This window comes from Brassica rapa, chromosome A03 (genome assembly GCF_000309985.2).
Source record: "Brassica rapa cultivar Chiifu-401-42 chromosome A03, CAAS_Brap_v3.01, whole genome shotgun sequence".
Lineage (NCBI taxonomy): Eukaryota > Viridiplantae > Streptophyta > Magnoliopsida > Brassicales > Brassicaceae > Brassica > Brassica rapa.
This window is the reverse complement of record NC_024797.2, coordinates 7934128-7947294: the sequence shown is the minus strand read 5'-3', so window position 1 is coordinate 7947294 and position 13167 is coordinate 7934128. Positions and strand designations below refer to the sequence as shown.

The window sequence follows — 13167 nt, the reverse complement described above, 5'->3', positions numbered from 1 at the left end:
CATGTATTTGTGTTTTCTAGCATTCGGGTTTTCAAAATTTAACAAATCCCGTGACAAGGAACATAGGCGTGTCTGAAAACTCTCTAGTGAGAGCACCGACTAGAGAGGAATTTCCGGAACCAAAGCAAAAACAAGATTCCATTGAACGTCATTATCATTATTAGTGCATTTTTAACCCCACATGCGACGACAGAGCGTGACATAAAAGACAGAGAAAGCTTTCGATTTTCTCAAAATGTCCCAATTACAAAAGACTTTGAAATGAGTGAAACAATTTAAGAAAAAAAATGCATTATGTTAAATAATTTTACATAAATTGTTACACAACTATCATCATAGTCAAGGACAAGGACCCACCATTTCCATCACTGACCGTGACTGTCTTTGTCACTTAGCAGCTTCATCTTTAGCCGCCGTGGCAGAAACGTAATACGCGACACAAAAGAGGGCATGAAGAAAACACAAGAGACCTCCAATGGATAGATAATGGTGATGTGTGAACCCACAAGAGGATCTTGACTTGCTGTTCGACATCGCTCCAATCACCAAAGCTCCAAATCCAACGGCGAATACGATCCTGATATCATCATCCAATCAACACACACCACGTGTCTTTCATTTAGGGACAACAATTATTAATGCCAAGAAGATTGTATTGAGGGTGAGTTAACGTTCAACGTACCAAGTGAGGACGAGACAAACCATGGAGATTTGCTTAGTGGAAGAAGATCTTTGAAACTCGTCCTGAGAGCAAATACATAGACAGCCTCCGACCAAATTGATGAGGACATGGGCCATTACCAATATCGCTGCTGCACCTAGACCTAGCCTGAACGCGTCCTGGCTCGGCTCTCTACACTCAAATAGCCACAGCTTCATGTGCTTCACCTACATCCACATTTGCAACCAGACCGTCTTTTAGAATGTATATTAGAGTATGTACTCGATCTAAACCTTATGAACAGTTTGAGACGGTCCTATAGTGCAAACTATCATCATCATCATGGAAATATATAGAATACCTGATTTTGAGAGGCTTCTCCTTGGATTCCGAGTACTGCAGCACCTACATCTAAGCCTGCGATGACTAAACAAACAAGAATACCTCCTATCCTAGCCATTTTTAATTCTCCTTTTTAATAACTAGGATTTAGTTTTGTTGGAGATACTTTGAGAAGGTTGAATTCAAAATGTGAGTTAAGAAGAGGAGAGGTTTCGCTGTGAGGGAGAGTGTTTCTTGAAAAGAGATATGAGAACGGGTAGTGCAGATTCTAATGAGTAATATCTTTTAAATAAAGTTCTGACTGTGTGGAAGAAAGAGAAAAAATGAAAAAAACTTTAGAAGACACATTAAAAGGTTGAAAATTATATAAAAAAGACCATGCCATACCAAAAAAAAAACAGTAGCATCTTGGTGAATGTTTAGCAACAATAAGAAATTAGCATATTGGTAAATAACTATTAGCACCAGCTTCATGGAATCATTTTTGATATATTTTGCACTTAAAGCATCAACTTCACGATAGTTAGAAAATTTTCCAAAATTAAACAAAAGAAAAATCATTTAAACAGTACTTATGTACTATATTTAGAATATTATGCATCCTTTCATACCTTTAGCTTTCTTTATGGAACTCTTAATATTTAGAACTCTTAATCTTCATCTTGTAGTTGGGACTTTTATGTGACATTTGGTTCATCGGGCTAAAAGTAAACAACCAAAAATAAAATCATATATATAACAAACCAATTAAAATTAAAGCAGAGTTTAGGTCCTTGGGGTTAGCATATATAGAGGTCAACCAAGCCAGTTTAGCATAAGAATTTTAAAAGCCTTGCGGTGATATTAGTAATCTTGGTTGAACAATGTTCTGAAGTTTGAAACTTTCTTGAATTAAAGATCATGGAACACATGATTAATTTATGTGATTAGTATTTACTATTTAGTATTTCAATTTAATAAGTAGAATTAGAAAATTGAAAAATGAAGATAGCCATTTTTGGTCTAGGGCAGACACGAATCATTGACTTTTCCTGTTTCAGATCAATTGCATTATTCATGACCATAACACATTAGTTCACGGCCTTGTAGACTCTATTCATGAGTTGTTACTGTCTCTCGATGGGTGGCAATGTATCCATGTTGGCTGCATGCGCGTCTTAGTGCGGAGGCTACGTGAAGGTGATTTGCTGGTACAGAGGAGATCAAGTTTGCCTGTTGGCCTTTGACTTCTGTAATTTTGGTTTTTCCTTCTAAGTGTCTTCTAATGCTTTTGTCGTTGTTTTTCTTGTCGTTGCTTTTGTTTCGGAAGGTCTTGAACGCTGATTGTACCATCAAGCATATCTTTTCAGTGTTAAAAAAAAAACACTTTGCCTGTTATACAAAAAAAACGATAGAAACAAAAGATACAGAAGATACCAAGTATCGAAAGGGAAAACATTTGTATACAAAAATCAACAACGATGAGACAACTCACCAAAGACAAGCACACACACTCTCACTTTCTAAACATTGATATCATATGTTAAGTAGATGCATTTTACTGATAGAGAGTGAGAGATTATAGTAGTTTAGTAGAAGTGGTCATGAGTAGCTTTGGTTTCTGAGAGCCAGTGTTGTTCTTAGTTCTTACTACTTGTCTTTTGCATCCGTCTTAACGGCATTCTCTTTCTTTTCTTCTTCTAGTTCTTCCTCCTCGTCATAGTATTTTTCATCTTCATCCTCGTCACTGCCCATGTCATGGTCGAAGTATTCTTCATAGAATTGGTCATCTGTGTCATCATCCTGACCGTTCTCCAGCTTCTTTCTGGGAATTTGTTTGATTAGCCTCTCCTGGATACTGTCTCTGATCGCAGTTCCCTAATAACATTTTACGCATTTTTCATTTTTAACCAAAGCTTATACAGAACATGAGTACTAAATTATTAACGTTATGTATAGTGTCTTCAAGATTTAACTTACCATCTTATGGCAACCTTCTTCAAATATTTCAAGAAATCCAGCGACCCATCGATCTGCATTCTCTACCCACTCGTTGCGCAGCATTTTTACGGTTTGGATCTGGAAAATCCGGGTTTAAACATTAACAAAGGAGTTAGAAAAAATGGATATCAAATCGACATCTTCAAGATGTCATGTTACTAGGTAAAGAAATAAAATGCATGGAAGTTTCAAGCACAGTGGATATAAGTGATCAGGCTGCTACTATAAGGATGAAATTAATTTACAACTTGATATCGCCTGGCACAACTACTACACATAAAAGAAGTAATATTTAGACCTTTCAAAGACAAACGGATTAACAAGCATCATTTCTTAATGCACAACAAAAAGACACAAACCAGAAAAAAGAGATAAGAATGCTCTTTGCCTATAGTGTACAGAGGGTACAAGACCTAGATTTAGTTTATTCACCTTGCAAATTATGATGAAGAGCTTATTTGATAGAATGCAATACAATCAAAACGATGGAACAATGATGAACAATTAAGCAAATGGAAGTTGAGAGAAGACGTACCTTTTCTCCCACTTTTTCTTGTTGTTCTTTGACCCTCTCCTGGAGTTTCTTTAGCCTCATATTAACTCTAAGTCTCTTTTCCTGTTGCAAAAATCAATAAACCCAAAGCTGACTCCTCCAAAGTGAAAAAAAATTGCAAAACAAGAAAAATGAAGAGGTAGCAAAAAAGAAGAAGAAGAAGATGGCATGCCTTGACAAAGCTAACTCCAAGATCTTCCCTCGAATATCCTCTATCCAGATTACGCATGACATACTGGTTGTAATCTTTCACTATTCTCATAATAATGTCCGAGGTCGATATTCCTTCAGTTCGCATTGTCTCCTTAAACCTCCCAACTTTCTTAACCTGTATCAAGACAGTTAAACCATAAACACAGAAGAAAAAAAACATCAAAAGCAGAAGTATTATTGCGACTCACAAATTCATAGACATCCTTTCCAGCTCCGCTGGTGTCAGCATACCTGAACGTTGATTCAAACAAGGAAGAGCATAAGAGGTGAAAACAAAAATCCTTCAAAAAAATCCAAAACTAAATCAAGACAGAGACAAAAGGAAACATGGTCTTACGGAAGGGAATCATGGGCTACATAATCAATCCGGTTATTGTCAAGAAACTCTTGGTTGATCACCCACGGTGCATCCGGGATGACTTCATCCACCCATCTGCGTAACAAAACAAACTTTCTCTCTAAAACTTCCATTCCATTGCTTACACTACAACAACACAAGGTATGAAAAAAAGGCAAATACTTGCAATGCCGAAGTGATTCATATCGCTCTTCAGCAGCCATCACAGTCCTCCCCTTGTACTTGTGTGTGGTTTCATCGTTGCAACATCCCACAAGAAGGTAAGTGTTTGGAAACCTAAAGCAACGGCAAAACCAATAAGAAACACAAAACCATTTCTCAAATTTACAAAATCACAACATCAGAGCTATTCCAAAGAGAGACCTATCAAAATTACACAATCTCAATGTATTTGGCAGTAATATTAATCATCAACACAGATCAAATTATCATCGAGACCAATCTGCACAACTTACACAAAGGAACCTGATTCAGGAGTTCACAGATCAATATAACACTAATCCATCCGAAATAAAATGAAATTAGTCAAAAACTATCTCAGGGAGATGAGAGGTTACTGACGATTTCTTGGCCTGTTCGAGAGATCGAGCGTGGCCGAAGTGGAAAAGATCGTAGATCCCATCGGCGTAGACGCGGACGGGACGATCAGTGGGAGGCGAACTCTGGACTGCTGTGGAGCCGGGGAGTGCGACGGCGGTGGAAGGGAGGTCTCCAGTGGGATCACCGGTGACGTTGCTCATGTTCTCCGATGATCAAATGAAACGCGAAAACTTACAACAACAAGTGATGATAGTCGCTTCCCTCTTTTCTATCCTGACGAGAAAAATGATTATTTATCATTTTTGTTTTATTTATTTTTGTTTTTTTTTTCCTGTTGTAATCTTATAAACTCTATAAAATTTATAATTTTTGTTCCAACTTAAATTGAGACAGGCTGAAATAATTTAATAATTTAATAAATTTTAAACATCTTATAAGTAAATATATTTTATTAATATTAGTAATGATTAATTACTATATATATATTTTAAAAATAGTGTATTTTATTTTAAATTAAAGTTATGAATTTTTTATAATTTGAAAATATATAGGTATTTTTTTGTAGTTTACATCTAAGTTTACATTTACAAAATTGTAAACACCAATAATCCAATAGTAAAATAAGAAATTTTTTTTTTTTTAAATTACTTAATACAGAAAAAATGAAAATTGAATCTAAATAAATATTATATATATATATAAATATCGAAAAGAATGGAGATGGCAAGTGTGCTTTGTGTTGGTCCCAGTATTAGCAGCCAATGATGATGGTCGCTTCTTGTTGCAGTTACTGCAACCGGGGTGTTGGAAGCTTACACAGCCCAGCTAGACAATGCCTTTATACCTCTTGTCTTCTACTCTCTCATCGGCTACTAGTAAATCAAGGCTCTAGTGTGTTCTCTTTGTTTTGAGTTACGTACGTTTTCAGTTTTGCTTCATTTTCTCTTTGCGACTTTTTCAGTTTTGTTTTCATAGTTGGCAAAAGCATTGGCTCCGTACGTTTCATTGAACTTTTACCAAATGCGGAAGTTAGCCGCCAGTTTGGCTTCATCAATTTCATACATGCATAAAGGGTTACAGTTTACATGATTCATTTCAGACTGAAAACTGTGACTTTGACGAGAATTTTGATCGACATGTTCAACAGCAAACTGTTGTGCTGACCAAAACAACCCACCCTCTTTTTGGCCAATGAGAGTATTAACATCTTTACAGTTAATGATCTATCAGTTACGATTTCAATAAGGTAACGCTTTATTTTCCTTTGTACACAACTTGGAAATGAAAAAAGACCCGCAACGTGATGTGGATTTTGAAACCCAATAAGTGAAAGTGTCTCTATGAAGGGGGGAAATAAATGGAGAAATAAAAGATGAGGGGTCAAATCAAATGGAAAGAAATAAAAAGAAAGAGTTTTCCATGGTGAGGACGGTTTGGTCGGTCGGTGGCTCATCTGGTGTAAGTGGGCCTTCTCAGCCAGCCATTCAGCCAGTCATTCATATTCAACACACCTCCTCTCTTTTTGTTTTTCTTCTGTCCTTAGCAAATTACAAATCTACCCTTTCTTTCAGTCTATTGTTATTTTTTTGGTGAATACTCTTTCAGTCTATTGTTGTACTAGCAAATAGAGTGATCGGTGACAAATAGCTTAACTAATAAAAAGAAAAAAATGAAAAATGGAGAAAATGTGTTATTTTCGTTTCCACTTCATTTTAATAGAGATGGTCCACGAAAATCAACACACTTTTACCCTATTTTTCATTTTCACTAGATTGGTGAAAAAAATTTGAAATGAGAATAAAAATCAAATCCGGAATAAAATTTTACTCCACTAAATACATACAGCCACACTCATAGATTATCAATCATAAAAAATTACATATGTATTTCAGGTAAATCTATATCATTGACAAATTTATGATATTTTTAATCCATTAATAAATGAATTTCTTAGAAATTTATTAAGAAAATCTTTTAATTTAATAAATTTAACTCCATAAGATTTTAAAAGCATAAAATCATTATTTAAAATATGTTATTATTAGTCTCTGAACTTAATTAAATAATCTTTGTTACCGATATCTTCCTATTTTAGTCATGACTTAAATTACAATTTTAAAATTTTGGTCTTAAATAAATATGAAGAAAGTTGTAAATCGGTTTGAGCTTATATTCAAGGTAAGAATGATCTTTTTTGTTCAAAAAAAAATCATTTTTTCCAAAAAAAAAAAAAAAGAATGATCATGACATAAACTAAGGGGCAAAATGGGAAATAAAATTAAAATGGACGGTTTCCTCGTCCGCCAGTATTTGTCATTCAAAAAATAAAATGGACGGTCTCCTCGTCCTACATACACTGTCCACTTTATAAACCCTAAACTATTCCCTCTCTCTCTCTCTCTCTCTCTCTCACTCTCACTATCACAAACCCAATTTGCATTTCTTCGTCATCATCTATCTACTCTTTTCTTTCTATTTTCTCCCAGCTGCGAAATTTCAAAAGAAGAAAAACAAAAAACAGAGTAACATCTCAGATTTAGCAGCTTCACTTGGGTAAGCTCTTTCATAGTTTTTGTTTTTTTGTCTTGTTCTTAATATTTGAGGAGTCATTTTAGTTCTGTAACGTGGTTCTCTGCTGTGATCTTCTTGATTTGTGACCGACCATAAACTCTTCAGATCCTTTTTTTTTATAAAAAGAATGGGTTCGTAGAAAGTTTTGTTGGGGACGACTTTTCGTTACTGATTCTTGTTTTATTTTCAAATTGATCGATCTTATCTCTCTATTTAGATCTCTGAAAATTCGAAAATCCTTTACAATCGCTTCTCCGACCACAGATCCGCCTGATCAAATCATTGTCTCATACTAGTAGTGAACGGATTAAGAAGTTCACGGTGAAGTTTTAGTTTCAACTCTTTTTGATCATGGTAAAACTAATCTTTGACTGTGGATGATACTAATGTGAATTTCATTGGCATATTCATCATGTAGTGGTAGTTTCTAGTATTATACTAATCATCAACTCATTTGCACACAAAAAATACTAATCATCAACTCTTTTTTTTATTTTAACTACCAGATCATACTACATATTAATAGACCGTAATTACATACTATATATTAATACACGATAATTAGAATCATGCCTTTTATTTTTGGGTCTTAAGCTCGCAACTTTTGACAAACGAAATAAAGAAGATTACTTGCAACTTTAGTGATATGCTGTCTCTATCAATATAGGGCAGCGAGTAGACCAAAATAAGTTAGACAAATCGAGAAAAACTTATCCGAGATTAGAAAAAGGGTTTTTGCACTAGATAACACAAAACAAATGTTATTTAGGTAAACGGACATGAAGACTGTACATTTTTGATTAATACGAGTATGCCCCTATGTTTAGACTTAGGTTTTGTACTGACCAAACCGGTACCCCAGCTTTACCTATCACAATTCTATATTTTCTCTGTTTCTTCATTTCTGCTCTTCTAATTTTTTTTTATTATTGAAAGAATATCTCTCATCTTCACATAAATCTCTATTTTTTCTCCATTAATGGACGAGTTTGAAGTTTGGAGATCCTGAGAATGTTCAACGATGATGATGAAGAAAAAAAGATCTCTCTGATTTAAGAAATCCATACTCTGATCCATTTCTAGCACCAGAGGATGTCTAGTCACCGAGGGTGGAGGAAACTGCGATTGTCCGGTGTCTAGCCAGTGTTCGTGGTGACCTTCCCCACCCAGATACCGATCAACGTGACGGAAGGGTTCTCACCAGTCATGGCTTTCTCTACCATTATCTTGTTGTTAGCGAGCACGAGCCTTACACATGAGAGAGAAATAAACAAATTTAAATCACAATTCTATTTGATTTTGATGAACACGACGAGGAAGACAGAGACGTCACAGAGGAATGCGGAAGTAGTCATGTCGTGGCGGAGAAGCCGCCGGCACAGAGTCAAGAACAAGACGAAGTTTGTGGTGGTTCGCGGAAGTGGTCCTGTCGTGAGACGACGGCCATGGTGGCTCTGGTTTCAGTTGATGGCGGAAGAAGAAACCGGCGACGGAATTGGTGAACAAGGACATGGAAGAGAAGGAGGTGGCTTGGTTTCGTCGATCAATTCCTTTTTAAATTATTATTTAGCTAACCGGTTTCATATGTGGAGGAGTAGAGAACACATATATACTTAAGTTATTTTCTTTTTCAATATGTTCACGTCCTTTTCAACTTTTCATCAATCAAACAATAAGACACTTCATAACCTGATAATTTGCCGGTTCCAAGTCGAGCTAGTGGGTCTATCTGATTGTTGTCGAGGACATAAATGTCAATGTGCTATCTTTAATCTCCATGTTCGCAAATTAATTTAAAAAAATGCACACTTCCGCAAATTTTTCCTATAATTTGTATATTCACCTAATTGAGCCTTAGAAAAATTCCTCTTTGGATCGAATATTCTTGTGTTTTATACAATAAGATAGAAAATGAAACTTTGCTTGGACTCTGGACAACCGAAAAAGAAGTTTGTGATTTCTGATGTATTGTTCCACCTCGTGATCTTAAATTAATGGGCTTTTTTCCTTTAGTTATTTTACATTTTAACCAAAGTGTTTGTATGATCTAATTGAAAAATCTGGCGTTACAAAAGCTATAGATGATTACACATGAGTTTCTTGTTATGAAACACTCTGGCCTGTGAGTCACCGCTCCATCTGTTCGGCGTACCTTATGATTCTTTTCTTTCCCCTATTTTTTATATATATTTAGTTTCTAAAGATTTGCTTTGTAATAATCTTCTTGGATCCTTTTGTTGCATAATGATGATAAAAGAATTTTTCTATACAAAAAAAAAGAAACTTTGATGTTGCTGGTTTGATGGGCACTTTACACCTTAACTTATCTTTAGTTTTGTTTGGTGGGGCTTTTTTTAATATTATACACGCATGCTTTACTCATTTGTATCATTGTGGACCTTGTATGGTGTTCTAACAGATTCAAACTCTGATTTCATCACATGCCACAGCCCGTACTACCTATTGATCTTTGTCTTCTCATGATTGTTTTGGATTCTTTTGCTTTATGATCTTCAACGTATGTCATTTCTTGAAAAATAATAAAACTAAACGAAGCTAAAAATATTTTATTGAAATGGTATTTCAAATAATTGTAACGACAGATGATGTATTCCTCTTGACTATTACAATAAGTATCTTATCTTCTTTGGTTTCTGTCTAAATTTTGGTAATTAGCTCTCTTTCTTGCAAGCTACTGTTTCTGTCTCATTTATTTATGTAAATAATTCATAATATGATATAAGTAGAAGTACATCTCTTCTCATGCGTGACCATTTTTTATATTCTACAGAACTAAAAGTAATCAGAGTTGCTCGATCATATCATGGAGGAAGCAACTCAAGTAGCGAGTTCCGAGGTCCCTGTAGTGAAAGGAGATGCTGATGACCTTAAGACAGTTGATGTTTCCGTCAAGGTAATGAGTGTTCGGTTTCACAAATTTTATATGCTTGCTTATGGCTATAATGAACTTTTCTGTCTGTCTATGAAGCTGCATACTAGCACCAACGAATTAAGAAAAGATTTAAATATTTTATTTCTCAATCTATTGCAGCCTGTGACAAAGGAAGGGAAAGAAGAGGATGATGGGGAGTTCATAAAAGTTGAGAAGGAACCTTTTGACAAAGCAGACCATGTTCCGGTTCAAGAGGAAAAACAAGTTTCAATTGAAACAAGCTCTAGCGGTTCACAAAGAGAACTACAAGAATCACAAGAAAAGGCCAAGGAGCTAGAGCTAGAATTGGAAAGAGCAGCGGAGGAACTGAAACGGTACGAATCTGAGAACACCCACTTGAAGGATGAGCTTTTGTCTGCGAAAGAGAAGCTAGAAGAAACGGAGAAGAAGCACGGAGAGCTCGAAGCTGTCCACAAGAAGCAGCAAGAGAAAGTTCTTGAAGGGAAAGAGAGACACAGCTCTCAGTTGAAGTCCTTGGAAGACGCTTTGCAGTCTCATGATGCTAAAGATAAGGAACTAACTGAAGTTAAGGAAGCTTTCGCTGCATTGGGGATAGAACTCGAGAGCTCGCAAAAGAAGTTGATAGAGTTGGAGGAAGGGCTAAAGCGTTCAGACGAAGAGTCGAAGAGATTTGAAGAGAAAGTGTCTGAACTAAAAACAGCTGTTGAAGCTGCCGAGGAAGAGAAGAAACAGGCGACCACTCAGCTACTGGAACTAGAATCATCTCTGAACCAATCATCAGCCAGAAATGCTGAGCTTGAAGAAGACTTGAGAGTAGCTTTGCAGAAGGGCGCAGAGCACGAAGATCGTGCTAACACGACTCACCAGCGCAGCATTGAGCTAGAAGGTATATGTCAAACATCGCAGTCCAAACATGAAGAGGCAGAAGGAAGATTGAGAGACTTGGAGCTTCTACTCCAGACAGAAAAATACAGAATCCAAGAACTTGAGGAGCAAGTTAGCGCACTAGAGGCATTCCAAGTGAAGAGTTCGAGCCTTGAATCTGCTTTGAACATTGCAACCGAGAAAGAGAAAGAACTGACAGATACAGTGAGTGAGTACAGTTTCAAGATCAGTGAGTCTGAGAGTCTGTTAGAAAGTCTCAGGAATGAATTGAGTGTGACACAAGGAAAGTTAGAGAGCGTTGAAAACGACCTAAAAGCTGGTGGCTTACGTGAAAGCGAAGTAATGGAGAAGCTGAGGTCTGCTGAAGAGAGTCTTGAGAAGAAAGGAAGAGAAATAGATGAAGCTATGACTAAAACCAAGGAGCTTGAAGCTTTGCATGAGTCTTTAAGTAAAGACTCTGAGGACAGAATCCAAAAGGTGATGGAGGAGTTCACTAGCAGAGACTCAGAGGCAACTGAGAGACTTAAAGGCCTTGAGGAGGTAGTTAAATCATATGAAGAGCAGTTGGCTGAAGCATCTAGCAAATCTTCTTCTCTAAAAGAAGAGCTTGATCAGCTTAAGGCCAAGAGTGATGTTATTGAGAAAGAAAATGGTGATCTGGCTGAAGTTAATTTAAAGCTGAACCAGGAGCTAGCCAATCATGGATCAGAGGCCAACGAGTTTCAGACAAAGATCTCTGCTCTGGAGGCTGAGAGGGAGCAGGCAACAAAAGATCTAAAGGATGAGCTTCAATCAGTTATTGCAAAGCTTGAGGAGCAAGTAACAGTAGAGAGGTCTAAAGCTGATACTTTGGTGTCCGAGATTGAGAAGCTTAAAGCAGTGGCTGCTGAAAAGAATGTTTTAGAATCACATGTTGAAGAACTTGAGAAGAGTTTGAAAGAAGAGGTAATGCACTCATCTACAACTGTTGTGATAGGATCTTATATATATAACTGTAATGGTATAATGTTTCTACAGGTTGAAAATGCAACGGCTGCGTCTGTAAAAGTGGCAGAACTGACCTCAAAACTGCAGGAAAATGAACATATCGCTAGTGACCGAGATGCGCTCAATGAGCAAGTGATTCAGCTTCAGAGAGATCTTCAAGCGGCTCAGAGTTCTATTGATGAACAGGTTAATAATGATCTTTCTTCTGTTTAAACTTCTACATATCTCACATACGCTTATGGACAATCCATCTTCCCTCATTATGTCACTAAGCTCTGATATATTTACCTTGGAAACAGAAACAAGCACACTCTCAGAAGCATTCAGAGCTGGAGTCTGCACTAAAGCAATCACAAGAAGAGACTGAAGCTAAGAAAAAGGCGGTTACTGAATATGAGTCAAAGGTCAAAGATCTTGAACAGAAAGTGCAGCTCGCGGATGCTAAGACTAAGGTTAATCATAATATCTCAGCTCAGAACCTGTTTGACTGATAACATACATACATCTAGGAGTAAAATGACATAATAATATCCGTTAAGACACCTTCTTACATTATAGACTTTGATCACTTAACTTATACCAAACTTTGCAGGAGACTGAGGCAATGGATGTAGGCATTAAGTCTCGAGACATTGACTTGTCATTTTCTTCACCAACGAAACGTAAGAGCAAGAAGAAGTCAGAGGCATCATCAACTTCTTCTTCGGGCAACGTTACTGCTACTACTCAGACGGCTTCAACTTCACATCTCATGACAGTGAAGATCATGTCCGGAGTGGCTTTTGTTTCGGTTATCATCGGTATAATTCTTGGGAAAAAGTATTAGACTCTCTTCTGGTGTGGTGTGATGTTCATATGTGAAGATCTATCCTTTTTATTTTATTTTGGGGTTTTGAATTTTGATTAAACTCTCTCATAAGGTCCATGAGAATGAGATAGATGTAATGCTTACTAGAGTTTATGAAGCTCTGCATGTTCTCTCTGCATATTGTTTTTGGTTTTCCTTTTTTCTGGATTGGGGTTATTTTCTGGCTTGTAGGTCAAGCAATGTTTTGATACTCTAAATTATTAATAGTTTTCTCTGTACATTTGTCATGGATTGAGCTGGACATTCATGTATTTGGTGAAGTTCATATCGGTTATATCCCCTGGGGTTATATCAG

General features: G+C 36.5%; 3 protein-coding genes across 5 annotated transcripts; 1 reads left to right on the top strand and 2 right to left on the bottom strand.

The window, feature by feature from the left end:
* Positions 1 to 202: 202 nt before the first annotated feature.
* Positions 203 to 2068, bottom strand: LOC103857416. The gene is made up of 3 exons (XM_009134591.3): positions 1023 to 2068; positions 683 to 888; positions 203 to 577 (listed from the first exon to the last, which is right to left on the bottom strand). Exons 1-3 carry the CDS (start codon positions 1119 to 1121, stop codon positions 388 to 390), a joined length of 495 nt encoding a protein of 164 aa, XP_009132839.1. The 5' UTR covers positions 1122 to 2068; the 3' UTR covers positions 203 to 387.
* A 284-nt stretch (positions 2069 to 2352) lies between these two features.
* Positions 2353 to 4936, bottom strand: LOC103857417 (choline-phosphate cytidylyltransferase 1). Its single transcript, XM_009134592.3, has 8 exons — positions 4669 to 4936; positions 4270 to 4383; positions 4087 to 4182; positions 3938 to 3980; positions 3709 to 3864; positions 3519 to 3599; positions 2963 to 3061; positions 2353 to 2860 (listed from the first exon to the last, which is right to left on the bottom strand). Exons 1-8 carry the CDS (start codon positions 4845 to 4847, stop codon positions 2633 to 2635), a joined length of 996 nt encoding a protein of 331 aa, XP_009132840.1. The 5' UTR covers positions 4848 to 4936; the 3' UTR covers positions 2353 to 2632.
* A 1991-nt stretch (positions 4937 to 6927) lies between these two features.
* Positions 6928 to 13013, top strand: LOC103857418 (COP1-interactive protein 1). Of its 3 annotated transcripts, XM_033287850.1 has the most exons (7): positions 6967 to 7043; positions 7149 to 7200; positions 10010 to 10132; positions 10271 to 11962; positions 12035 to 12190; positions 12304 to 12456; positions 12597 to 13013. In XM_033287850.1, the coding sequence occupies exons 3-7, from the start codon at positions 10043 to 10045 to the stop codon at positions 12828 to 12830; spliced, it is 2325 nt and encodes a 774-aa protein (XP_033143741.1). In that variant the 5' UTR covers positions 6967 to 7043; positions 7149 to 7200; positions 10010 to 10042; the 3' UTR covers positions 12831 to 13013. The 3 variants fall into 3 exon arrangements, with proteins under 3 accessions (XP_009132841.1, XP_033143741.1, XP_033143742.1); XM_009134593.3 differs by having other exon boundaries at positions 6928 to 7200; XM_033287851.1 differs by lacking the exons at positions 6967 to 7043; positions 7149 to 7200 and adding an exon at positions 9677 to 9886.
* The last annotated feature ends 154 nt before the right edge of the window (positions 13014 to 13167 follow it).